The 27,485-nt window shown below is 54.3% G+C and overlaps 1 protein-coding gene across 7 annotated transcripts in view; it reads right to left on the bottom strand.

The window, feature by feature from the left end:
- Window positions 1-27,485, bottom strand: part of MICAL2 (microtubule associated monooxygenase, calponin and LIM domain containing 2) — a 210,018-nt gene that overhangs the window by 61,666 nt on the left and 120,867 nt on the right. For 2 of the 7 annotated variants that reach the window (XM_080641866.1, XM_080641867.1), the window contains exons 17-27: window positions 26,559-26,708; window positions 25,009-25,131; window positions 23,599-23,805; window positions 23,268-23,369; window positions 21,969-22,094; window positions 12,715-12,822; window positions 11,472-11,658; window positions 10,129-10,217; window positions 8,469-8,571; window positions 5,755-5,812; window positions 4,560-4,774 (exon numbers count right to left, since the gene is read on the bottom strand). In XM_080641866.1, coding sequence (XP_080497992.1) covers window positions 5,772-5,812; window positions 8,469-8,571; window positions 10,129-10,217; window positions 11,472-11,658; window positions 12,715-12,822; window positions 21,969-22,094; window positions 23,268-23,369; window positions 23,599-23,805; window positions 25,009-25,131; window positions 26,559-26,708 — 1,236 coding nt within the window. In that variant the 3' untranslated portion in view covers window positions 4,560-4,774; window positions 5,755-5,771. Of the gene's footprint in view, window positions 1-4,559; window positions 4,775-5,754; window positions 5,813-8,468; window positions 8,572-10,128; window positions 10,218-11,471; window positions 11,659-12,714; window positions 12,823-21,968; window positions 22,095-23,267; window positions 23,370-23,598; window positions 23,806-25,008; window positions 25,132-26,558; window positions 26,709-27,485 lie in introns of those variants that run through there. The other 5 variants (XM_080641868.1, XM_080641865.1, XM_080641869.1 and 2 more) reach the window with 5 other exon arrangements.

Here is a 27,485-nt window from a genome sequence, read left to right as displayed (position 1 = left end):
CTCCCGAGCTGTGAACCAACACCAACAAGACCTCCCACTGCAGGTGCCCAGTCTGAGGTCCAGGCCAGGAGGCAGGCCTGCCATTTCTTTATTAACCCTACAAATATTCATTGGAGGCCCACTATGTGCCAAGCACTGTGCCACCTGTCGGGGTTATGAGTGGCCCAAAGAGACAAAAATCCCAGCCCTTAAGGAGCTTACGTTCTAGCAAGAGGGAAAAATAAACAAACAATATACACAATCAATAAGTGAATTACATAACAGGTCGGAGGTGATAAAGCTATGGAAAAGCTGCTTCGTCAGGAAAGGTGGGTCAAGAGAGCCAAGGGTGCGGGGAACCGTGTTAAATGTAGCTTTCACTGGGAGGGAGATATGGGAACAAAGATTTGGCTGAAGGGCAGGATCAGCCACATGGATGCTGGGGAAGGGTATTCCTGGCAGAGGGGACAGTACAGAAGCTTAAGACAGAGAGGAGCCCAGTGTGGCTGGGACACCGTGTCAGAGAGCAGGAGCAGAGCAGGTCCGAGGTATAGGGGCCAGACCATATCGAGCTGAGGCCAGAACTAAAGCCAAACTAAAACTCCTGCTGGCAGGTGGCGGGAGGGATGGGGGCTCTGGAGCTGAGGCTGGGTGTCCAAAGGGAGGTTGGGAGATCAGAAAACTAGAGAAAAGCAGATACCGTCTCCAGTGTGTGTTGAGACCTCTATTTAGTCCCCCCACCTGATGCCCCGTCGGGTGCTCCGAGCCCCTGCTGATCGACAACACCTGCAGAAAGCTGCCCTTGGGACATCACCTGCTGCACAAAACCAGGGAAGTGCCATCTGGAACTCAGCATGAGAGGTCGTGCTGCCCTGCACGCCCTACCGGGCTGCTCATCGCCGTGACCTTCACAAAACCCCATGCCACTGAGCCAGCACAAAGGGCTGAAGTCAAAGTCCAGGCTGTTCCCGTGTGCTAGGGCTGCCCTGGAGCGGCACCTGGCTCCTGGCTGGGGCCCACGGGACGCTCTGTTCCCTTACAGTTGAAGATCCAGCTCTAGTTCCCCTCCCTGGCATCGGCGAACTTGGTCAATATCTGCACCAGCCTGGAGGTTGCTGGGAGGAGGGAGCTTTACGAGATGCTGCACATGAAGTGCTTGGCCCCGTGCCTGGCAGCGAGGGAACGCTGTCAATCACAGCTGGCCCCGGGCGGGAAAAGAAGCAGCTGCTTCCTTTACTTATGTCAGGGATTAAAGGAAAAGCTGGAAATGTGAATGAGTTCACAGAATCAAGGAGAACAGCCCACCCACTCCGCTTGGCCCACTTACGCTACTTACTATTCTGGTTGCATGGAGGTCTGTTTCTTTGGCTGGGTTCTTCCTTTAGGACCAGTCCCCTGGGGTAGGGTTCCTGGGCCGAGAGGTCAGAGCCCGTTTAGGGGTCTTAATAATTGTTGCCATATTGCTTTCCAGAAAAGACTGTCCCATGGATTTGTACTCCATACTAGTTACTAAGTTCATTTTTTTCTCTCACAATCTATTTTACTTTTTCTTTACCAATTCAGTGGGCACAGCATAATTTGTTCACATTCCTTTTAAATGCTTGCTTCTTCTTTCTAGCATTTGCTTTTTAATCTGCTTGCGTGTGAGTGGTCTCTGCATGACCTTTGCCCATTTATCATGGGGTTTTTAATCAGTAAATATTAACACGTTAAGTGCCATGTCAATCACCAGTGACTGACACTATACTTTCTGTCTGGAAGACAAAATAGGCTGGGTGCTTAACATGTTAACTAATCAGTGATGACTGAGCCAGGTGCCTGGTTTGCATGAACTTTGTTAAGTGCCGTAGCAATGTGCTTCTCTGTCATCACATCTAACTCAGAATGCTTTCTCCTTCTGACTGCCTATTGAAGATTTTCATTTTTATTGTTATACTAGAGGCCTGGTGCACAAAATTCGAGCACAGTGCGGGGGGGGGGTGCTCAGCCTGGCCTGCACCCTCTCCAATCTGGGACCCCTCGGGGGATGTCCGAATGCCGGTTTAGGCCCCCTGTGGGATCGGGCCTAAACCGGCATTCGGACATCCCTCTCACAATCCAGGACTGCTGGCTCCTAACCACTCACCTGCCTGCCTGCCTGATTTCCCCAACCACTCTGCCTGCCTGCCTGCCTGATCACCCTTAACTGCCCTCCCCTGCCAGCCTGATCACCCCTAACTGATCTCCCCTGCCAGCCTGATCACCCCTAACCACCTCTCCCTCGGTTTCCGCCACTATGGCTTTGTCTGGAAGGACATCTGGAAGGATGTCAAGTCTAATTAGCATATTAACCTTTTATTAGTATAGACTAGAGGCCTGGTGCATGAAAATTTGTGCACTTGAGGGGGGTCCCTCAGTCTGGCCTGCACCCTCTTGCAGTCCAGGACCCCTCAGGGGGTGTCCATTTGTCAGCTTAGGACTGCTCCCTAGGGGAACAGGCCTAAGCTGGCAGTCAGACATCCCTCTGGCAGCCCAGGAGCCCTCGGGGGATGTCCGACTAATGGCTTAGGCCCACTCCCCATTAGTTGGACATCCTTAGCACTGCCATGGAGGCTGGAGAGGCTCCCACCACCTCCGCTGTGCTGGCCAGCCATGAGCTGGCTTCTGGCTGAATGGTGCTCCCTCTGTGGAAGTGCACTGACCCCCAGGGGGCAGATCCTGTGTTAAGCGTCTGCCCCCTGGTGGTCAGTGCACATCATAGTGACCCGTCATTCCTGGTGGGTCCCCTGTTAGGGTCAATTTGCATATTACCCTTTTATTATATAGGATGTTGAGTTTTAAAAGTGGATATCGTCAGATTTGTGTCATGTTTTTCCTACGTAATCTTTTCTGTCTATGGTTTTAAAGCTTAGAAAGTTACAACCCTAAGATCAAATCAATACTCAAGTCTATTTAATTCTATTATTTTACATATTTTGATGTCAAGTCTTTAATCTAATGTTTCAGGAAGAACGAATACTCTACTAAACACTTACGTAAGGTGTAATATGCAAAACAAAAACTCCCCAAAATGAAAACACTCCTTAAGTAGGCATGGGAGAGCCCACCTGAACGAAGTGAACTTCTTCACCAGAAAGCTCCTCATAGGCCTGAACGTGCTAATAAACCTGTGGGTCTCTAAGGTAAGGGAGGACTGGCATGACCAGTATAAAACAGTTTTCAAACTTGGTGCCTGTGGAACCCTTTACTCACAAAGCACCTCTTGGAGCTAGTATTCCATTGCCACCTTTTGGAAAATGTTGCTTTAACCCAATGTCAAATAAAAATAAAAATAAAAGGCAAACTCTATGCTCCACGAGAGTGAGGACCTCTGTCTGTTTCATCCCCTGCTATTTCCCAGCATGCCAAACATGCCCGGTATCAGCGGAGTAAACATGCGAGTGCAGGTACAAATGAACCAAACAAATCAAGTCCAGTACACAATCCTGAGACACACACATTCCAAGGTGCAGGCAGAGGCAGGGACTGTGTGGCTCACTGCCACATCGCTGGACCCAGCCTATGTATGCCTAGACAAATACTCGAACAGATACATGACTAAAGGAATGAGTTACTTGCCCAACCCAGCTCCTAACTTCGGTCCCCAACATCTTTCTTTCGTGGAAAGGGCAGAGGATCTCACCTGGGTAAGAGGATCTCACCTCAGTCACGACCCCAGGCAGCTCTGAAGGCAGCTTCAGGCATCTGCCGCTGGGCTAGAGGCCCCGGGCCCCAGAAATGCCCCTTGGGAGGCACGCGGGCCCGTGGATTCACAGATGAGTTTCATGCCAGTGTCAGAAGCTCAGATGCCCACAGCCTGGCACCGGCAGGCCTCCCACCCTGGGGAGGCTGGGGACCAGGTGTCTGAAGGCAGGTGGGACTCGAAACCCTTCCTTTAAGGACAGCTTAGAGTTGGACCAGCGCCTGTCGGGGTGCTGTCCTCAGAGTGGCCCTGTGAGCGGAGCTCGCAGCCTGAGACACTGAGTCATTAAGCCTTGGGGGCAGGACAGGTGTCTTAGGATCACAGATGGCTCTTCGTCTGGATGAGCACACCTGCCATGCTCACCGCCATCCTTAAACCAACATCTGCTCCTTCCTTCTGACCTTTCGCCCATCACTGAGCTGAATCAGCACAAACCTGCTGAGAGCAGCCTGTTACAAAGGAACCTACATGGGCACACAGGTCCTGAGTAAAGCGCTCTGTCCGGTCTGAGGCTCGGATGTCTGGGGAAGTGGGTGCCCGCAGGTGCTAAGCCAGTCTGTTCCCAACGGCTGAGGTGACACTGACCCTCACCAGCTACATCCGGCATCTAGAGCAGAAAAGTGCCATGAGCTTTCAAGAAGGAGATCCCAAAGCCGGGCCCAGGAGCATGGGTGACTTTTTCCAAATATTACCCCCGGGTAATATTTACGTTCAGAGTGCCCAGCGCAGCCCCAGAGAGTCCCACGTCACCACATGTGCAAGTCCCACCAGCAGTTTAGGGAAGACCGACCCCCTAAATGAATGCCTGTGATCCAGGTTTGAGCAGCTTCCATGGCAAAGAAGAGAGGAAACAAGGAGCTTTATAAAGAACCATATTTATTTCCATTTACAGCATCATATACCATAAATAAAGCTAAACATTGTTCGCTGTGTGCAAAATACAGGGTTCGGTGTGGCACTGGGAATGACCGCAGAGGTCACAAACATGCGCTGGGGGGAGGGGGGAAGCTAGCTGACGAGGGGGCTGGGAGGGAGGGCAGTCTTTGGTTGACACTCTATAAAGGGAGGGAGACTCTGCAAGAGAAGATAAGAGAGAGCAATGACTTTGCACTGGCTGGGATCTGCACGGGTGCAGTGAGGAATGCAGCATGCAGGGCAGGGCAGCCAGGCCCGGGGTCAGCGTGTCGGGGCCACGTGCAGGACAGACGCCGCATGCAGTCTGAGACCTGAGGCCTGGCCTACGGTTCCTGGCACTTGGACTGTCCTGCTGCTCCAGGTAACGAGTCAGCAGAGAGAGCAGCTTTGAGCAGGCCTCGGGGGCACGGAACCTGGCCGCTGCAGGCCTGGGGCTGGACCGAGTCCTTTCTCAAGGCCATCCTGGCCCGGGACACGATGGCTCTCGGGGCAGCTTCTGCCTCCTCGGCGGCTTTGTGAGCCACGAGAGCCACGGCAAAACTTAGCGTCTGTGGGGCAGGCTGCAGCAGGGAAGGGGTGTGCTAGGAAAACTGCGACGTGTGGCCAAGTGCAGAGCGTGGAGGGAGGTGGTGAGGAAGCTGGGCGTACTGCTTTAATCCCTCCAAAAAGAGTTGCCTCTAGTTTTGATCAATGGCATCAATGATCTTCATATTAGAACCAGTTTAAGCTGGTATGCACGAGCTTTTTCAGAGGCTCCTAGACAGAGGTGTTCTTTTCACAGGTGACAGAGCCCCCCCACGGCACTGTCTCCCAGTCAGAGCTAACCCTCCCAGGAAGGTAAGCGGCTTGGCTTTGTCAGTGCAACCGGCAAAGCATGCGCCCAAGCCACAGAGGGGCAGCGGCAGGCGGGCATGCACCTGGCGGGGCCGGGCTGCCGGCTCCCAGGTCAGTGGAATAGGAAACAGCTTTGGCGCTGAACACCACCCCACGCTGTTCGCCCACCATGCCACCCGAGGAGTCGTTAGTACGCAAGACACTTGCAGTGAGCACAACCAGGACCGCGGCGGGAGGACGGTGCGGAAAGCGGCGTAGGGGTTAGTCAGTCCCACTCTCTGAAAATCCGCAAGGAAACCAGTCACCTCAGAGCAGAAGTGTGTCAGCCAAGAAGTGGGTGCAGCACTGGAAGGCTGAAAGGAACTGACGGCCACAGTGCAAGGTTGGAAAGAGAGAGACAGAAATGAGAATTTAGTTTTTGGGGGGAAAGGAAAACGACCGACAACAAGAGGAGACGCGGGAATGGGAAACAAGGCAATCGTTTAAAACGGGGACACTTCCCCACACGCTCACGGCTTGCTCCGGACAGGGGAACCTTCCTGGTGGTGCACAGCCCGTCCCTGCAGCAGTGGGCACGTGTGGTTTGCATCTGCACCCCCGGCCCCCATGTCCTCCCGGCCCCGGTTTTACTCCAGTGTCTCATAGTCGCTCTCGAACCCATTGCGGAGGCTTAGAGCCCCCCCCCGCCGCCACCCCCCCACCCCGGCCCGGGATCCACTGTGTGTTTGGTGCTGCCCACCAGGAAGGTTCAAAGTCGCAGAACATACAAACTGACAGGCACACCCTGTCTCACCAGAGGGATTCAAACATGTCCCTTTAGGGCCATCCGTGACCTTCTCAGCGATTCTAACTGTGGCTCCTGGAGCCTGCACAGGGCTCCTCAGCCTGCCCTGCGCTGACGGGGACGGTGACACCGCTGAGCTTGTGTTCACACCGGGACCTGGAGAGCCTACTTTCCGGAATCAAACATACAATGACTCGAGGGCTCCTCCCGCCATGTTGAACATGACAATCCCAGCACAATGTTAGGAAAACACAATGCAAGTCATCGGACTGAGAACAGGCCCAACAAAGACTGAGGTGTTGGTCCCCACGGGCGTGGCCATAGCCATCCCCCGTTTACCCAAGGACTTCAGGGAAGTGTTTGTAGAAATGCCTTCCCCCTTCTCACCCTGTAGAAACGTGCCATCTCCAAGTCCTCAGGAGCTCCAGCTCCAAACCCTCACCATGCTCCATCCCTATGTGGTCTAGAGGAGATCTCTAGGGTCACAAGTGCGTGGAGATGTGTCTGGCTCAGCAACTCTAGCTACACTGAGCAGGGCAGAGGCCTTTTTCTGTCAGCCTCTCCATTGTTCCACCAGACCCAGCAGCTGTGCACGTCCAGGCAGAGTGGAGTGGGGCAGCTTAGGCCTCCTCCGAACGCCCAGAGGGAAGAATGCGCGCAAGCCACAGAGGGGCAGCGGCAGGCGGCATGCACCTGGCAGGGCCGGGCTGCCAGCTCGGTAGGCCAATGCTTGGTTTTGCCCCTAATAGGATATATTTCTTTGCATCAGTCAATAAACAGCTTCCACTCCCAGCCTTCCCTGCCAATCAGGACACAGGGGACCTTCCCTCTGGAGGTCTTATGCATTCCTTTCCTAGGACAGTGTGAAAAACAAATGGTTTCGGACTGCTTTGACCAAATATGCACATGCCCGGGTTGCTGGCTCTAGTGGCTAAGCAGCCAGCATGTCTGCAAGCAGTGTTCAATGGGTAGGCCACGCTTCCCAGAAATATTACCCTGAGGTGCTAACAGATGCCCTCAGTCCCAAAGGACATGACAGGAGAGGGCAGATTCTCCCCTCAGCCTGACCGTGAAGGACCCTGCGGGGCCTTGGCTCAGACGGCAGCCTGGGTTGGGGACCTGATAGGGAGCCCCAGGGGTCGGGGCTCCGGGTCCAGGCCGCCTGCTGACATAGCCCCTTCAGCAGCGGTGTCTGCTCGATGGGGCTCTGCGGGGTCAGGTGCCGATGGGCTTCGCTGCATTGCTCGGTTGTGGGAAGGGGACATGCTTGTTTGTAGCAATCTGCGCTAAACCCCACGGTTCTCTATCATTTGGCTGTAATTTGGGATGGGAGGTGGGGGAAACTTTAAGCTACTATTTTACATCAAAACAAGGGAGCAAAACAGTCTCAGAGGGAGGACATATAACAGCCAGCTACACACTGCCATGCGCTTTGTACACTTAATTCTACTTGGTTCTCCTACTCTTTTCTTCTAAAATGAGTATGCTTCCATGTTGCAAAAAAATTGCCTCCCCCCCTTGGCAAGTGGCATCCGGGTACATAAATCGAGAGGCACTGGTCAGGAGATGGCACACTCGCTTTGCTGACATAAAGCCCAAAGCTGTAACGTGGCAGGCAGTGACTATTACTACAACTGACGGGTGTGGAAGGGGTTTGTCATACCAGTTATAAACTTCTAACCCGTGTTTCGAAATCTCAACACGCATTGTAAAAAAAAAAAATGCTTGTTCTTGGATTATTAAAAGTTAAATATTGAAATGTAAACCTAGAAATACAGCTCGCTTTGGTATAAAAGAAATGCAGATCTGTAAAAAACATCCTTCATGTCGCGCTGGCCCCAGCACCCTGACAAGGCCGGCACAGGCGGCCAGCTCTTTGGCTTTTGCAAACATGTGGCCATCTACCCTGGAAACGGGAAGGCCCTTGGGGCAGCGCCCATCAATAGAGCTTGCCGGGGAAGTGCCCGAGTACCCAGTCGCGGATGCTCTCGAGGGACTCCTCGGACTCCCGGTACATGGAAGCCAGGACCTCGGAGAACACCCACAGGAGGGGCAGCCCGAGGCTCAGGAGCTCGTACGTGAAGCGGTAGTTGTAAGCATTGTCCCTGAAATGCTGGCCGAGGGCACGCAGGAGTCCCCGAATCCAGGTAAGCAGGCTCCGGGGAAGGTGGAGCAGGCCCCACGGCAGCCTGAGCGGCCAGCTTAGCGCCTTCCTAAAGGAGGAAGTGGTGATACCTGGGGGGCTGCCTGTCGGGGGGCCCAGGGCAGCGGCTGCACAAGAGCTTTCCGTGGGAGGTTCTTGCCGAGGGGCTTCGTGCTCTGGCCACATTCCCTCCTCCTGAGAAAGATCAAAGGGATGCAGTGAGTTCATGATCTCCCACAGGACCCCCTCTGGCAAAGCAGACCAAGAGAGTCAATAAAAATAGAACTTGAGCATCGACCTATGAACCAGGAGGTCACGGTTGGATTCCTGCCAAGGGCACATGCCTGGGTAGCAGGCTCGATCTCCAGAGTGGGGCGTGCAGGAGGCAGCCGATCAATGATTCTCTCTCATTGATGTTTCTATCTCTCTCTCCCACTCCCTTCCTCTCTGAAATAAATAAAAATATATTTTAAAAAATTTGAGCTTACTATAGCAACAAAGTCTAAGCTATTCCAGTGCTCTCTTCTCTATGAGACAAGCAGTTATATAGACTTAGACACTAGACAGTGTAATATATCTATATCTATAATAGAACTTGGCAGAACCAGCCTCAGATAATCTCATGCCCGTGCACTGCCGAAGGGGGGCTGACCATGGGCACATCTTTCCTGGGGGACATATTGATTTTGGGGCTCACAGTCCTTTACAACACACATTTCTCCAATCATATTTCTAACGATCTGTCCTAAGTGAATAATTTGAAATATGGATAAGTATGCATGTACAAAGATGTTCACTATAAAATATTTATAAGGTAAAGATATTAAACAACATGAACATTCAATAATATGCGAGTCATTAAATAAATAATTGACCATGTTTTATAGGCACCCAATTCTATGCTCTTAAAGGAGTTGTAATGTCATGGGAAAATGTTCTTGATACGAGAAAAGAAAGATAAAACTGTAGCGGTAGGATTCTGACCAGTTACAATCCATGCACAGAGGAAGAAGTCTGGAAGCAAATGCTTTGACACAAAATCACGGTTTTCTCAGGACAGAGCGGCAATGGGCGCTTTAACTTTCTTTCTTTATGTATCTAATTTATTTATCCATTTTTTTCTACTTTGAGCTTAGATTAACGTGTAATTGGAAGAAAGCTGTCAGTGGTGGCTCTGGGCTGGCGGGGGTATGATTCAAGCCACGGAGGTATTTGCTAAGAGCTGCCAGAGGAGGCACTATAACAAGCCTGTCGCTCATCACGTTGCTGACATCCAAGGGCCTAGAGAAAGGACTTGGAAACCACAGCAAAGGTTGGCCCCATACTAGGCATCCCTACAAACAGCGCCCTGTGGTCCTGGCTGGGGGGTGGGGGGGTGCGTGGAGAAGACACGGCCCGGCGACCATGGGGAGACAACTGGTAAGTTTTACATGGCTGAGCAGATAGCCCCATCCCTGGCACACGGGAAAGCTCTCTGGGCTTCTCCTGAGAGGCCAGCACAGCCATGCACCTGGGAGTTGTCACGGGGCGATGGGGTCCGGGGGGCGGGGGAGGAGGACAGAGGGATACACCTCAGAGGTCTTCTGAACGGACTGAGGCAAAGGGACCATCACAGCAGGGCGTAGAGCCCTCTTCCTCATCTACGAGTCTCAGTCCTTCCAGGGCCAGAGATGTTGGTCTAGCGTGGAGGAACCCTTGAAAACCTCCTCCTCTCCTATCCAGAGCCCTCCCCTGTTCCAAGGCAAAACATACCTCTCTTTGTTGCTTCAGATCTGCCCGTCTCTTCCGTTGCTGACTATTGGTTTTACAGTGAATGAAATGAGGCTTGCAGAAAAACTTGCCTGTAAAAAGAAACGTGCTCACACAGTTTTGTGTGTGTGTTTTTCCCCTGTAAGGCCGAGCCACAGGAGACCTGAGCCAAGTGCCCGCCCCTGTCCAGGTCAGACAACGCCAGTCACGGGAACAAACCCAGGGCAGCTCCCTCTCGGGAAGGGGCTTCTGCCTCCGGTCTTAAAGTGGCACTGATTCAAGGCCCAGGACCCTTTGCTGCCTCAGAGGGATGGTGCTGAACCCCTCAGCGAATCCCCAAATCAAACGAAGGCCAAGTCTCTTCCCAGGACCAGTTGTGAGGCAGCAAAAGGGACAGCAACACTACTTCTAGCTCCTCCTCCTTTCTGGGACCCTGGGGTGGGGAAGGCTGGGAACAGATGGCAGCGGAGATGGGAGGAAAAGCCCGGGTGACACACACACCGGGCCCCCGGCCACTGCCCAGGGACCTGGGGCGCTTTCCAGAAAAGCCTTCTTTGCTCACTGTTACATCAGTGGCAACAGCGATGGGGATAATGGTAACGATAGGGAGCACTTCTGTAGGACTCACAGTATAGCAGGCACTATTCTAAATGCTCCCCGAGGATGAACTCACCTACCCTTACAACAACCTCAAGCGCTAGGTACTACTAGTATCCTGATTTTACAGACGAGGAACCTGAGGGACCAGGAGGTCACGGAACGGGCCCAAGGTGACAGGGCTAGTAAGTGCCACAGTCTAGATTTGAACCTGGCGCTTGCGTTTGAGGGTCTGAGGTCACGAGCACGGTGCTACGCTGCCTCTCATCCTATCTGACAGTGCATATATCCAAGGCTGAAAATTGGAAAATGACCCCTTGTCCCAATGAGTGCAGTTCCTTCATCCGTGACCTCTGATCAGCTCCTCGTCAGAACGGATGCTACTAGGGTGGTTATTTTTCGAATGCCCGCGTTACAAATACTACTCCCATCCATATGCCGCCATCTACCGAACCCTTATTACACGAGCGGTGTGCTGCTGAGCATGCGTCTCCACCACCCAGGGGAGATGGACATACACAGAGCTGGCGGCACTCAGCAGGTGCCCTCAGGGCCAGCACCCACCAGGTGTGGGCGCTGCCTCTCCCCCAGAGCCCCTGCCCCCTGCAGGTGGCCTCTCTGTCCAGAGGGCCCCCAGGCTCCCTGAACAGCTTTCCCCATGACACTGAGCTCCCTGGGAGTTGCTGGGTGTCCCAGAGCCTCCAGAGGGACAGGAGCCCACAGTGCTGTCCCTGGGGGAAGGCGCTTACCTTCCTCGCCATCGAAGGCGTAGGCGGCCAGGCGCAGGGTGGTGGCGCAGACGCTGCAGCGGAAACACTCTCGGTGGAAGAAGTGGCCTTCGGCGCTCAGCCGCTCCATCACGTACACTCGCTTCTTGCAGAAGTAACAGGTGTCGCTGCCGCCCAGGTTCAGGGGAAAAGCCTTTCGTGTGGTTTCCTGGGGGAGGGGGGGCACAGGGCATCAGAGAGAAGAGCAGGGTGTTAGGAGCTTTGGAATGCGAGGCCCCGGCTGTTAGACATTCCAGCCTGATCATGGGGACATCGTGGCTCCTGTCTGCTGCTCACGTCACTACAGACGCTGCAGCAAAGAGTGAGAGTGGGAAGAAACGCGCCCCCCAGAGCCCCCAAAACTGCTGTTCATTGTAAACCAGGCCGGCCGGCCACAGGCAGGCCCTGGGGGAGGGGGCCTGTCCCCCAGCCCGGCTGCCCAGGTTTCGGGAGGGGGTGATGTCTCCTGGTCTAGGTGTGGGCATTTTTCACAGATATGCCTGCCCAGTGACACCCTCTCTGGGAACCTGCCCCAGGGGTAAGCATTGTCGGGTGTAGAGTGAGGTCATTGAAAGAATGTTTTCTACATCCTCTGTCCCCTGCAGTGACTTCAATCAGGCAGGGAAAGTTGTGGCATCAAAACTGTTCAAGAAAAAATAAAAACTGTTCAAGAGAACTGCAGAAAAGGGAGAGGCTGTGCCCCACAGGCCACCGGGCTCCAGTCGGACTCCTAAATGCAAGGGGGTGGGGAGGGGAGCGCAGGGGTGCCCCCGGGCGATTCTAGGGAATGTGCCGAAAGGAAGCAAAAGGGATTGTCAACTCAAATCTCTGGTGATGGCAGTGAGTGGCCATCTTTTGGAGAAAGGGAGAATTAAAGGGTTGTTTTCCACCACTGAATTCTCAACCTAACACAAAAGGGCTACTTGGACACTAAACACTGACAGAAAGGGATGGCCGGCCGCGGGGAGGCCTCACCGGGCCTTTCGCTGAGCTCCCCGGCAGCAGCAAAGGTGCTCGGCCTTGGGAAACGACCCCCAAGGTGGCCGGGGTGGTTTGTCTTCAAGGATATGCAGCCTCCCTCTCCCTCTGCTCTGACCCGGCCATTCCCAGTCCACGAGAAGGGGCACCTTGGAGAGGGCCAGGCCCTCCTCTCTGGGTCCCGGGTGCCCTCCCGGGAGACCAGGGCCGGAGTCTGCGGGGGAAGCTGGGGGCTGTGTGTTCTTACCAGGTCTGGAGAGGTGGCCTGGGCCTTAGGTCTGTGATCATTCATGTACAGATTGACCAGGACTTCGGCTGCAGCCCCTATTCCGCTGGACACTTTCCCTACCGTCAGCTACCCGAGAGCAGAGGGAGAGGAGACAGAGACAAGGCAAGGCCGGTTAGCACCGAGAAGGAAAGCAGGAACAGGCTGGATGTGGGAGAGGGCTCCACACCCACATGCAAACAGCACCCGGCGACCTACAACAGGCAGACCCAGCCCGGAGCGGGCAGCAGTCACTCTGCCGATGGAGCGAAGGACAGAACGGAACCCTGTGACCCTCAGGGAGCCTGGTGACTCGTAGAACTGCACCCACTGGGGGTGTGGGGCCTTCAGGAGTCACTACTCAGTGCACAGATGGGGTGAATGAGTCCAGAGAGAGGAAGGATCTATCCAAGGCCACTTAGCAAATAAACGTCAGATTCAGGATGCTGCTCCTGTCGCCTGCCTCCCACCCCCACCCCGGTTCCTCCCCACGCCTGTCTCATCAGCGGCTGGGACGACTCGGGCTGCTTGGCCCGATTTCCACCAAAAGGCATGTTTGCACCTGAGTCACCGGAGCTTCCAAAAGCCTGTGAGGCACAGAGGCTGAGCAAGGGAGGCCAAGAGCTCAGGAACTGAGACCTCACAGACAGAGAGACAGACAGCTGAACCGCAGCCACCCTCCTCCTGAAACCCTCCCCCTTGGAGGGTTGTCTGCTGCTGCTCAGTGAGCGTGGAGCCCCCACAGACCTGGAGGAAGGTTAGGGCCCTGCATCACCACTGCTGAGCTCAGTTTTCAAGTTGAATAAAATGGGGAGAATCGTGCCTGCCTCATGGATATGTGGTAAGAACTGAGAGACATGGGGCAAAGTGCCTGGTGCTTAGCAGGGGCTGAGCCAATATGAACTTGACTCCTCCCTCCCTTCTTCCTCTGACTCCGGAGGCAGGCGGCAGCCAGCCCTGCAGCTCCATGTCCCCAGGGAGCGATGGCTGTGCCTGGTCAGAGTCCCTCCAAGCCAGGACCACAGGCCACCCTGACAGTCAATGCAGGGGCTGGCCTGGGAGTGGAGCCAGCTCACGGGGCAGGGGGAGGGCTCAGAATGAGGAGCCTCACTGCGGGCTCCAGGCAGCAGGCCCAGAGGCCCCAGGGCCAGGGCTGGGCAAGGCCAGCCCAGGGTAGGGGAGGCAGCCGTTCCACATGGGCCCCGAGGATCACTGCCTGCTGGGTGGTAAGTGCCTGGGCTCCTGTGGGCATGATGGCCCATGGCTGCCTGCAGTGCCTGGATCACCCCAGTGTGTGGAGGAGCCGGGAAGGGTGGGAGCTGACAGCACAAGCAGACAGGCGCACTCATCCACACACCCAGCACATGCAGCTGGACCCCTCTCCCCACCAGCTCGGAAAGGCCGCCCGGAACGCCGTAGTCTCCTCTGCAGGGAGGCGAACGTGCGCAGTAAGAGATTCCTGACCCCGTGACCCTGCAGGGTGGGGGCTCCAGACCCTCCCCAGCCTCCCAATCCAGCTTCTGGCAGATGTGGCCAGAGAGAGCTGCGATTTAGGCTGAAGGCCCTCGGGCACAGGCAGATGGCCATTGGGGGAGCACATAGCAGGGACCTGTGTGTGGGTGATGGACACCCTCAATCTACATCCAGACTGCTCTGGGGAGGCTGCATCTAACCCCAGAACAGTAGCCTCAAATCCACAGCGGGAAGTTTGGGGAGCAGCAAAACACAGGCAGCAGGCTCCCCCGGCTCCCCACCCCCTGGCAGCGATGCCCACGCTCAGAACCCGAGACCCACTCCTCGGGTTCCAGCCAAAGCACAGGCGCTGCGAGGGAACGAGCGGGAAGGGCTGCCGAACAGGCCGGGAGAGTGACACTCACCCCCTTCTCACCAAGGGAACCCCAGCCTAACAGCAACGTTGGACCCGTCACTCCAGACCATGTCTGTGGTTGGGGGGGGATTGTGGAGAATGTGGCTGCGGTGAATGGCCCCTCGACTTTACAAAGCCTGCCCCTCTCAGGAGCAGCAGCTGCTGGGTTGTTATTGCCCCCTCCCCGCTGGCCCAGCCTGGGAGAGATTAGGATTCTGCTTTCAAGCACACACTCTGCAATTGTCACAAATGCCAAGACCCTTGGCTCCTTTCAAGAAACGCTCAGGTGCACTGGCTGAGGACAACAGGCTACTGTTCGCCTGATGCTCCATCCCCTGCCAGGCCCCCAACACGGGCCCCTCAGACAGGGGCTGCAGAATATGAAGAACTTTCTGGTTTTATATCAGAATAAAGATGGAAGGCCAGATTTACCTCCCTGTCCATCCACACTGCCCTTGCGTGGCCATCTCCACTGGCCCAGCATGGGGACTGGCTCCGTGTGCTTCTCCAGAACGGCACCATGGTGATGCCAGGATACCCACGTGCAGCCATTGCCTCCTAAGTCAGCAGAGACTGAGACTGTACTTTCTGGGGCTTTGCTACAAGTCCCTAATGAGGCCTTATTAACCACTTAGCTAATAAGCACTTTGTATCGCTGAGCTTCCGTATAATCCTGACTTAGGGAGCAATTAAGGAAGCACACAGAGGGCTGTGCGGTTGCTGGGGGTGTCGCCCAAACACATCTGCGCAGCCGTGAGCCTGCTCAGTGGTTCGAACAGCACAGGGCACTGTCCAGTCACTTGGCCGGGGGATGTCAGGGTGAAGACCAGACCTGACCAGAAAGGCCCTTCCTCCCAGTTGCATTCACTTCCCACTCCGTGACAGTGGCTGTGCCTCATGTGGCACTGGGCTCCCAACAACACTAGGCATCTGCCAAGTTAGTGAGTCCAAAGCATCACCATCGGTGCAGCTTCACAGGTCCGTGTTCCGGGACTTTCCTCCTCCTTAGACGGCCCTCACAGGGCTCTGCACGTGTAAGAACAATGGGGCTCACCAAGGATGAGCAGCTGGCTTTTCTCAGCCCAGATTCTAATGGGGATGTAATTACTGCCACAAGCTCCATTGCAAGAGGCTGCAGACGATGGCTAGATCTCCACAAGGAGACATTCCTAAAGCAATCCCATTACTCCCGGCTCGGAATAGGGTGGTCTCTGCCTGGCTGTTGGAGCCTTTCTCACCCTGCTCCGAGCCGGCCTATCTCCCCTCTGGTTTGCATTCCCTGACGTCATGGCCCTGTCTTAGTCACCTCTGCACCCCTGGCACAGAGCAGATGCGCTGAATGAAGGAGGAAGCAGGCTCCTGGGCCCTTTTGTTGCCAAACAATGGTAATGTCCACCCCACCCCCCGCCTTGGACCTGGAACTCAGCCAAGAATACCAGGTGTCCAGGCTGTGCTTCTCCACAGAGCTGGGCCACCTGTGGCCCCCGGGCCTGCTGTGAGCCTCATAAAGCCCACATGGGTCAGGCTGGGTGAGAGGGAAGCTCCCAGGGCCTCGGAGTGGGGCGGGGGGTGGGCATGAGAGGGGGAGGTTTCCACGGTCAGGGCCCGAGGACCTCTCCTGGGCCTGCTGGGCAAGGATGATCCTCACTGAGGAGTCCCTGCCTGGGAAGCAGCAGGGAATAGGCTGGTGCGCCCGAGTCCTCAGCCACATGCCAGGGGAAGGGAGGGCAAGGTGAGACCCCCTTGCCTGAAGGGGTCTGGATATTACATGCTCAGAGCTGAGACACAGGCAGGCCTCTGGGGCTATGACAACGCCTCTCCCCCCACCCCCGCCCCGCCCCTGAGTGGGAGCCCATATCTGCGCCTTTGACTCTGGTGCCCGGCACCGTGCTCTTCATCATATGCATTTAACCCTCATGGCCTGCGAGGTGGGTCTTATAGCCATGGGCAGCTGAGGCTCTGGGGGTCCCTAACTCCCTGCGGCCTCACTGCTCCCAAGTGGCTAGGATGGAAATGGAAACCTGAAAGTGACCTCTTTGTCTTCAGAAAGAGAGGACTCAACATGCATTTTAGGTAAATGAGCTTTCTTCTAGAATTCTCCTCCACTGGGGAAACAGCACATTCACTGCATGCTTCAGGTATTTTTACCACACGCGAGGTCACTGCATTATTACAACCACCCTGAGGAGTAGCCGCTGTCATCTCCGCTCTACAGGTTAGGAAACTAAGGTGCCGAGCGGTCCGTGAACTTGTCCCAGGTCGCAGTAATCGGTGCTCTGACTCCAAGCCCATATCCTTCTCCCTACGGCAGCCTGCCTCCCTGCCACCAGCACTCTACACAGTGAAACCGCCCCGGCTGGGTTGCACGTAGGACACGTCCAACGAGCTGCCTAGTGCAGTGGTCGGCAAACTGCGGCTCGCGAGCCACATGTGGCTCTTTGGCCCCTTGAGTGTGGCTCTTCCACAAAATACCACGTGCGGGCGTGCACATACAGTGCAACTGAAACTTCGTGGCCCATGCGCAGAAGTCGGTTTTCGGCTCTCAAAAGAAATTTCAATCATTGTACTGTTGATATTTGGCTCTGTTGACTAATGAGTTTGCCCACCACTGGCCTAGTGTATCCCTGGGACAGAGAGGACAGTGAGGTTGGAGGCAGCCTTGAGATCTATCCTGTGTCAGATGAGACCAAGGCAGATTGCCGCCCACAACTGCCCAGCTTCCCGCGAACATGCAGAGCTCAGTAAACCCTGCAAATCCAGTTTTAAAGCAAACACCCAGGAGGGGAGAGAAAGCTCCCTTTGCAATGCACACTGCTCTCAGACCCAGGAGGACTAACCACAGTCCCCAGCCCCATGAGGCCTTCCCTCTTGATTAGCTGTGCAAACAGCCGCTACATTGTTCATAACAATAGCTCAGCAGAGGGCACATGGCTAGCAGCCGGAGCAGAAGCCAGATGGGCAGTGGCCGCCCTTCTTAAATGAAGAAGTCAACGAATGGATGAGGGGGGCTGACACGCTGCAGGTGGGCTGGTTTGATGGGATGGATGAGTCTGGTGGTGCTGAGGACATAAGACTGGATATGATTCCGTAGTCTAAGGCTGCGGTCGGCAAACAGGCTCGGGAGCCACATGCGGCTCTTTGGCTCCTTGAGTGTGGCTCTCCCACAAAATACCACAGCCTGGGCGAGTCTATTTTGAAGAAGTGGCATTAGAAGAAGTTTAAGTTTAAAAAATTTGGCTCTCAAAAGAAATTTCAATCATTGTACTGTTGATATTTGGCTCTGTTGACTAATGCGTTTGCCGACCACTGGTCTAAGGTCTAGAAAGACAAGACTCTGGGGTAAGAATCTGGGCCCTAAATGAGAAGCCCTCAAGATTCTCTGAAACTGTTCAGGTCAAAACTAAAGAAACAAACAAAAACCAGCAGTATCACTCTGAAATTTAAGGCAGAACATCAGTCTGAGAAGGTGGGTTTGTGTAGTCTGAAGACAGTCGGTGGCCCAGGTTTCTGTCCCCGTGAGTAACATGTGCTCCTGATGGCAAGTCTGGCTAAGTCTGCTCCCATGAGGAGGTGGTTATCCTGGATCCGCAGAGTTGCAGTGTGGGGCGCTAGGATAGGAGCAGGGACAGGTGGCCTGCCAGGAGTGGCCAAGGACTAGCATCAGTTCCCAAGTGCACTTCCCTTACCCCAGCTCCCCTGAATGGAGGCAGACTTGGGTTACTGGGCCACAAGAGACACCTGCAATCTGTTGGAAGAAGCAGCAAGGTCCCAGGCTCTCAGGAGGGAGGCTCCCTGAGCCCCACCAACTGAATGACATTGTTTGTCCCCGAACTGTCACCTACTGTAAGGGGCAGGCATCTCTTCTACGAGGAGACCTCACTCTGCCGGATTCTGCATGTGCACAGCCCATTGCCTAGTCAATGGTGGGGTGTGGTAAGAGAGGGAGGGAAGTTGAGGGGGGGGTGTTGGCCGAACAGCTGGCAACATGGGTGTCAGGTGCAACCTGGGTGCTTTTTGCCAATGGAGAAACTAAAGCACAGAGAGGGCGTGACTTGCCCAGGGTCCCAGGGTGGCCCTTTCTGAGAGCTCCCCAATCATTCCCAGCCACACTTCTGTGAAAGGCACACAAGGTGGACACTATTAAAATAGCCCAGTTACACCATCCTTTGATGGCCAAGGTTGGCATAGGAGATGGGGTAAGAAAAAAGAAAAACCAGGGAGAAACAAGGAACAAAGAAGAAAAGCTCTAGAGGCGGTAGCCAGGGGGCCGAGGGTTGGCCATCCCGAAGTCCACCCCATTTGCAGCCCTCCCTCCATTCGCACTGGGCCAGCGTGGTGCAGAGGAGAGAACCCCGGGCTGAGGCCAGGACCCCTGGGCACTCGTCTCCTCCCCGTTTTGTGTTCTGTGGCTTCTGCTTGGTTCCCAGTTTCCCAGGAAGAACCTCCTGTTACCCCATTAAAATTGCTACCCTCCCCTTACATGCCAAGTCCCTGCTATCTGCTAATTTTCCATAGGAAGTATCATCTTATCTTCTGACATATGGCATAACTTACTTCTGTATCATATAGTTGTTGGTTACTCCCCCTACTAGGAGGCAAGTCCCATCAGGGCAGGAACATAACTCCTGCTCACTGATCTGCATCCCAAGAGCCTGAGATGCTGACATCAAGCTGTCACTCAACAAATATTTGTCTAATGAGTGAACGCTTCCTCATTGACTCACTGAGTGCTATCGGTGTGACGCTGTTTGAAGAGCCATTGGGGAAGCGGTGGCCAGGGCCTTCTGTGATGGTGTGAGGATGCTGTGACAGGAGACAATCCCGCTGACAAGAAGCCCCACATGCACCCAGGCGGCTGCCTTTGCCGCCACCTAGAGAACTAATACCTACGGGAAACCACAACAGGGAAAGCTGGGAAGTGTGGTGGCTCTGCCCTCAGCCCTGACAGGGCAGTGAGCAAGCCAGGCCATCCTGAGGTCAAAAGAAAAGCAGGGGCAACAGAGGGCCTTGACCAGGACCAGCCAGCGAGGGGCTAGCCAGAGACTAGTAAGGCATGGGCCGACCGCCAGCCCCGAGCATGAGCCACTGCCTGTCTATGCCCAAGTGCCCTCACCTTTATCATCCTGTCAAGGGTGACAATGACCTTTTTCCACAGCAGGAAGCACTCCTCACGGAAGGGCAAAAAGGCTACTCTGAAGCCTTGGCTGATGACAAAAATGCCAGTCTCCACCTGTACAGCTCACCATCACATGAGCCAGGAATCATGCCCTTGTTGATGAGAGAATGGAGGCCCAGACAGGTGAGGAGACTTAAGGTCAAACAGCTGATCAAAGGCTGACCTGAGATAAGATGCGGGCATCTCAGCCTTGGCTATTTTCTTCTTCTTCTTTATGTAAATATATTTTTATTGATTTCAGGGAGGAAGGGAGAGGGAGGGAGAGATAGAAACATCCTATATAATAAAACCTTAATATGCAAATCGCCCGAACAGCGGAATGACCAGTCACTATGAGATGCACTGACCACCATGGGGCAGACGCTCAACGCAGGAGCTGCCCCCTGGTAGTCAGTGTGCTCCCACAGGGGGAGCGCCGCTCAGCCACAAGCCGGGCTCACGGCTGGGGAGCGGGCCTAAGCTGGCAGTCGGACATCCCCTGAGCATCCTGGACTACAAGAGGGCACAGACTGGGCTGAGATACCCATGCCCCCCCCACCTCAGTGCACGAATGTCGTGCACTGGGCCTCTATTCAATGATAAGAGAGAATCATTGATTGCCTGCCTCCTGCACACCCCACACTGGGGATCGAGCTCACAACCCTGGCATGGGCCCTGATTGGGAATTGAACTGTGACCTCCTGGTTCATAGGTTGATGCTCAACCACTGAGCCATACCGGCCAGGCAGCCTTAGCTATTTTCACTGGACTTGAAGACAGAAAGTGTGTTTCTCCATTCCAGGGATTTGTCACACCATGATGGGGACCTTGGAGGCGGGGGGTGGCGGGTAGGGCTGATAAGATTCCTTGCTCACTCCTTTCTTAGAGACGGTATCTGCACCCTTCTTCCCACAGTGGTGGGGTGAAAGGGGGCCTATCCCCCAGCTACACACGAGGAGGCAATTCCTAATTTCCCACTAATGCGGCAGCAGGGAGCTGGTTTGTGCATCAGCTAACAGCTCAGAGGCAAATGAGTAGTAACTCTGATGGGGGACATTCAGCCCCGCTGGCCGAGCTCAGCACAGGTGGCCGCTAGACAGACTGGATGTGTTCAGAGGAGCACAGTGTGTGGGGAAGAGACTCTAAAGCCACTGCCACGTGCAACAGCTAAAGACGTGGCCTCACGTCTGTTTCCAGGCTCATCCATTCCACGGCCACGCTTCTCCGGAGGCTGTCCCTCTCCCTCCCAGCCTGGGGGTGTTCTCAGCGCATTAGGTATCAGGAGGACAAGAGAAAACATGGAAAGTGCCCAGAGCCCACATTTAACGGTTGCTCACGGTGCATTTCATGATCGATTTAAACAGAGGTAGCTCCCCACCTCCTTCCTCCCTCCCTCCAAGCCAATCTCTGCACTGCTATCCAAGTCACCCTTCTAGAACATGGAGAAGAGCCTTCAGTGGCTCGTTGGTAGAGGACCCAAAGAAATTCCTTAACACGAGAAGAGTGGGCTCGCTTTCATACTCACTCTCTGCACCCCCATGAATACTTTTATCTTCAAGTTTAAGTCTCACCAGAATTCTGACCCTCCATCCATGAAGTCCTGTCTGCCTGCCTTTGCACAGGCTGGGCCCTTTCTAAAATACCCTCCCCTTCCACTTTCCTCAGCAAATTCCTTATAACCTTCAACACTCAGCCCCCATACTCCCTCCTGCGAATCCTTCCAGGCCTCTCCCCTCTGAGTTCCTACAACCTTGCCCTTTATACCTCTCATAGAATTAATGTGAAGTGTTATATTAGGTTCACCACATAAAACTGCCATTTTATTAGGTCAAAAATAGCCAAATAGCAGCAATTTCATATGGTAAAAAGTTACTTATTTCTAGGCTGATGTGCTGTTTGCCATCTAAACTGTAGTAAGAGAAACCTCCTGTTTATTTCCTCAGCACCTGACACAGTGGCTGGCATGCAGTGTGTGTCCTACTAAAGCTTGCTGGATGAATGAGCGGTGTTAGACGAGTTTTTGAGTGCTGCCTGTTTCGGCGACGTTGCTGGATCCAACACAAAACCAGAACCAAACCCGGGCCCGTTGGGAAGTATCTTACAGATTTCCATCTCAGCCAGGCCGAGCTCAGCTGGCTGTGCGGGCCGAGCAGAGCAGGGTGTCTCGGAACATGCAGGGAGGGAGTGGGGGAGCTGATTGTTCGGGACAACTACCTTTCTGGCAGGAGAAACAGAGTCAACAGCCGATGGAGAGGAAGCGGCAGCTGGGTCAGGAGATGGAAGGCAGGAGGGAGAAGACGGAGGCTGAGTATGAGACAGGCCTTTAGAGAGGAGTTTATTCTGCACAGAACAGAAACAGAGGAAAGTGATTATCCCCGGGACAGGTGCAGCCCCTGTCTACGCATGAGAGGAGGGGAAGGCACATCCAGGCCCACCTCTCGGGACCGAGGAGAGGCCTCTGTCACTGGGGCCCAGCAGGGCTGTCTGGCTCTGGCTACATTTTCTGCTCCAACTGCTCCAACTCCCTTGTCACACTGTAACAGCTGGAGCAGTCCACCCTGTTCCTGCCTGTGTCTGCCACAGACACCAGCCAAGCCCTGAGGCCCTCCCTCTGGAGCTTGGTATAAAGTGGTAGGTCCAAGCTTAGGAAAGGAGAATCCCGGGCTACTTCGGGGCACATGGCCTCTGCCGCTACAGACACCTGTGCCACCTGAAAATGAGCTAAATCAATGCAAAGCCTCCTTCCCATGTCAGCGACTCTGCTGAGTAGCAGAGGACTCAGGTCTGGAGGAGGCTGAGTGAGAGCATCAGGGAGGAATGTTCTAGAGACCAGGTTTGCTGCAAGAGAGCGCCTCACCCATACAGGTGCTGTGGGATCTCCTATCAATTCTTTCATCTCCTTGCCTGCACCCACTCTTCTTTTCTGCAAGTTTCTAAATAAGCGCCTGGCTGGCGGGGGGGCTGGGCTTTGTATTCTAAGGCAAAGCCGTTCTTCTTGGCTCCGCGCTGCCTTTTGGGAAAGCAGAGTGCAAGTTATGGCATGGGGCTGACCTCTTCCTCCATGTTTCCCTGATCAAGGTCATGGGGAGAGTCTCCATCAGGCCCCCAAACATCATGAACAACTAGGCTGCTTTCACCTTAAAGGCGCTGTCATGTAATTCTTGCAACTGATGAGCTTCTCCTCTTTGAGCTGGCTCTTAGAAAGCTCACAGCCTATTCAGACGCTGTCTAGGATCTAACAGCCCGTGTTTCTGCTCAGTAACGTTTGCCTTTGATCTGAGCTCACTTTTCTCCCTTGGTTTTCCTTTTGTCCTGACTTATCTACTTATTTTGAGTGTTCTTATTTGCATCTATTTTAGACAGCACCTTGAGTTCTTCAGTGGCTTGACAAATGAACCATGCCTCATGCTATAAAAGCAGTGGGAAGGAGGAAATGGAGCTTCAGAGACTGAGTCACGGCCGCCTCACGGGCTGTCCAATGCCCGGGCTCCTGGGCTCTGAAACCCCGTTTACCTGCGGGAAATCCCCATGTCCAAACATGGAGGCCAGGTGAGCTGCCTTCTCCTTAATGTTCTTTTTGTGAAATTCCCTGTTGGCCAAGTTCTGAGCCCTCTTCTGCAGCCAAGGCGAGAAAGGAGAAAGAAAAAGAAAGAGTGACAGAGACTGGGATGGTGGGGTGTTGGGGGCAGTTAGGCAGGCTCGTCTCACTCCCCACACACAGGACTGGGACAGGGCAGGAACAGTAAGAGAAGGAACCCGCCCTGGGCAGGCGGAGGAAGAAGGGGAATGGAAGGCACCCCTCCCCCGACCCGGGCAGAGGCAGGGCGCAGGGCGAGGCTTTCACCTGGAGAATCTTCTCCTCCACTAGCTGCAGCCGCCGCAGCACCCCCGACAGGGCCAGTGCCCCCTGGCAGGCAGGGATTTCTTCGCGCCCCCCCAACTGCAGGTCAGACTGGGCTCGGGTTCTGCGGGGCCGGCTCGGGCACTCTCCACCAGCGGACACTTGATTTATCTCTCGGAGCACATGCCCCGTCACAACCACGGAGGGGAACTGGAGAGAAGACAAATCAAGCTTCCTTCCCTACTAGGGCCCTTGCATTGCCCCCCAACAGGAGGATCCCCAACATGAGGATCCCCAGGAGGACCAGGGGCCCAGGGCGCACCAGGTGTCACCTTGAGTAAGATTCCAAACTAACCTCAGGTGCTGATGGTCTACCATCTGCACCAGAATCACCTGATATCTCCTTTTCTTTCTTTCTTTCTTTCTTTCTTTCTTTCTTTCTTTCTCTTTCTTTCTTTCTTTCTTTCTTTCTTTCTTTCTTTCTTTCTTTCCATTTCCTTTTTAATTTATTGAGGTAACATTGGTTAATAACATTATATAAATCTGACATCCTCCTTAACATGACTGTTGGGCCTCCTTCCAGACCCACCGAATCAAAACTTGTACAACCCCTATTCTCAACCCTAGACGCACACTGCAGCCACCCGGGGCCCTTTAACAAACTACCCACGACTGGGCCTGTCTTCAGGAGGTTCTCATTTAATTGGTCTTGGGATGGGCACCAGATATTGGTATTTTTTTAAGTACCCACTTTTTTTTATAATTGAAAAAAAAATTGTCTTTAGGTAATTCTTATACACTAAGACAACATCTCTGCTTCATACCCACACTGACCTCATTCATCCTCCACTGCCCAGATGCTGACCAGCAATCTCTGAACGCTGTGGTCAAAACAGCGAGTCTGTGCAAATTCCAAACCCAGAGATGCTGGCTGGGGAAGCCACAGTGCACGGCTGCCGCTGCGCCTGTGCACCACGCAGAGCCTCGTCTACGTCTACTCGGGAGCCAGGGGGCGTGCACTCCACCCCAGCCCTCCCCCTTCAAGGCGCGTCGCCAAGCGGCCACCTATGCCCATTCCACCATCACTGCCACTTTCTCATCCCTTTACACACCAGCCTAGGTAAGTGGTCTGCAGCTAAAGCCGTGTTCCGGGGGCATCCGATAAAAAAGACCGCAGACCATATGGTGTGGTCCATGTCCCCAAGCAAACAGAGCACCAGAAAGAAGCACAGTGGTTGGTCAGCTGATACCCAGGACCGATGGCATGTATCGAAGGACCGCATGTTGTGTCTGCCTTCCCAGAGAACCTACGATCAGCCCTACTTGGGTGTGCAGAGGCCGACTGAGCCCACCCCTCTGCATCAGAGTTCCCTCTGGCTTCACCAAGACCCTATCCACTGGAAGGAGCCCTACCTGCCTTTTCAGAGGAGGCGATGGGCTGGCTGTGGGCTCTTCCGGCTGGAGACAGCGAGAGTGAACAGGAGGGTCAGAGGACGAGCGAAGGACAGGCTTACCTATTCCCGAGACATGGCATTCCTGGGAGGAGGACGGGAAGTCCAAAATAGCAGCCGCAGGAAACACGAAGGAAAAGGCTGAGTCAGACTGAGAGGGAGGAGAGGAAGGGAGGCGGGGAGCGAGAGTTTTCAGGTACAGAGAGCGAGCGTGCCCTGGGCTGAGCTCTGGCGGGGCCCCTGCCAGGAAACCTGAGCCCTGGCTCTCTGTCCAGGCGGACAGCAAGTCCCAGAGCCCCTCCTTGGGGACAAGGTGTGAATTCAGGGAGGCCTTGCTGTTGGCTCAGACCTGGACACTGGACAGGCCCTGTCGAAGCCCATGCCCGGCCAGGGTGGCCGGCCCCGGAGTCTCCTGGAAATGGAAGAGCTTCCTGCCTACCAGGGGACAGGAGCTGATGGGAGAATCTCCAGCAACACTCGGGGCTGCAAGGGACCCAGCCTCCAGAGGGGCAACTGAGACAAAACGTCAGAGTAGGAAGTCTCAGGAAATGACCCCCTTATATGAAAGCCTGGCTTCCTGGGAAGGTCCATTTGTCTGGAGGAGCACGGTCCACCTCAAGACCAGGGGGACCTCTATGATCACCTAAAAACCGAATTAACCTAGAGTCTGCCCTCCTCCTGAGAAGCGCGACAGGAGTTCTCCAAAGAAAGACCAACCCCCTTGCCCCAAGCTTTGGTAATGTGGCAGTGGTATCCCAGAGGCCTTCAGGGGAGCCAGCTGAGCCATGCAGCGCGGACCCCAAGCCAGAGTCCAGGAGAGGTCAGCTCGGCCTGCTGCCTGACCTCAGCTTTGCCCGCCTTCAGCCTCACCCTGACCCTGGTTGGACACTCAGCCCTGCCAACCTGACCCGAGGGAATAGGGAGAGGCACCACAGCACTGGGGAAGTTGGTTCTCATTGCTGCAGGCCCACATGGAGCTAAGACCCGTGACTCAGTTTCCCCTTGTGGGATGGGTCTTCTCACCAAGGACTTGGTACTCTCCCAGGCAGCCAACACACTAAAGCTTCCTCCTGCTGCACATCTCATAGATGGCTGCAAACCAAATCATGGTTGCAAGGTAAAACCAAACTAGGGGAAGGATTCTTCTCTAACGCAGAACAGACGTGGCAAACTGCGGTCCCCCAGCCAAATCGGGCCTGCAGCCTGTTTTGTAAATAAAGTTTTTCTGGAACACATGCATACACATTGGTTTAGGTATTGTCTACGGCTGCTTTCATGTGACAATGGCAGAGTTGAGTAGCTGCAAGAGAGATCAGATGGCCCCTGAGGTCAAAAGTATGGGCTACCTGGCCCCTTTTAGAAAATTCTGCTGACCCTGGGTCCAGAAGAAGGCTCGCTTCAGCCAGGCCTGGCTGGCATACCTGAAATCCATCACTAGCTGGAACATTTCTGCTGGCTTCTCAGTTCTGGTCACCGAGAAGGCCGGTCCAGTGAGCGTGTGATGGGACTCACCTGCTTCAGGAGTGAAGGGTTCCGCGAGCTCTCCTCGAACTTGGCCAGCAGCTGACTTGCCATGGATTTGACTTTGTTCTGATTTCCACCTTCTTTACTGACGCTGCCCTCTTGACTGGAGCCCAGACTCCGGCTGGAAAAGCCTGACCGCTGCAAAGTCCAAATCAGTGCATTGGTGGTTGGGTCCCAGAACCCAGATATCAGGGAGGGGGCCTGGGGGCTGAGGACAGGGGACTAATTTCCCGAAGAAGGAGACCTCCATGGTCTCAGGAAGTGAGGCACAAGCAGCAGGCGATGCTCAAAGACGGGCACAGCCAGGCTTAGGAGCCCGAGAGTTAAGGTTTGCATCCCGACTCTTTCTCTTCCCAGCCCAGTGACCTTGGCAATGAACTTCCCTAAAGTTTCTGCGTCTGTAAAATGGGAGCATAGCACATTTCACATGGTTGTAACACTCACAAAAAAATCAAATATAATAATGAAATGGTGAGCAAAATCATTTTCAAAATACATCCTGTGGCTCCCAAGAGGTGAACAGCAGGGAGTGGGGTGGGGGGGGAGTGTGTGTGTGTGTGTGTGTGTGTGTGTGTGTGTGTGTGAAGGGAGCAAGAGGGATGTCCCTCAGGCACAGGCTTTGGGCATCTCCTTCCTCCTTCCTCCTCGGCATCCCAATCCCAATTCCAACCTGCCCCTCTCTCTTGGTGCTACCATTTAAAAACAAAGTTTAATTGTGAAATAATTTTGGATTTATGGAAAAACTACAAAGATAGCACAAACAGTTCCTGCATAGCCTTCACCCAGCTGCTCATAATGGTAACATCGGGAGCAATCCTGATACTGTCACCATAACTAAGGAATCTACCCTGGCGTGATACCATGAACTTACAGACTTGATTTGGACTACGCCAGTTTTCCCACACACTTCCTTGT

Source organism: Plecotus auritus (genome assembly GCF_963455305.1).
Source record: "Plecotus auritus genome assembly, chromosome: 9".
NCBI lineage: Eukaryota > Metazoa > Chordata > Mammalia > Chiroptera > Vespertilionidae > Plecotus > Plecotus auritus.
The sequence above is the reverse complement of the archived record's forward strand: the minus strand, read 5'-3'. Positions and strand labels throughout refer to the sequence as shown.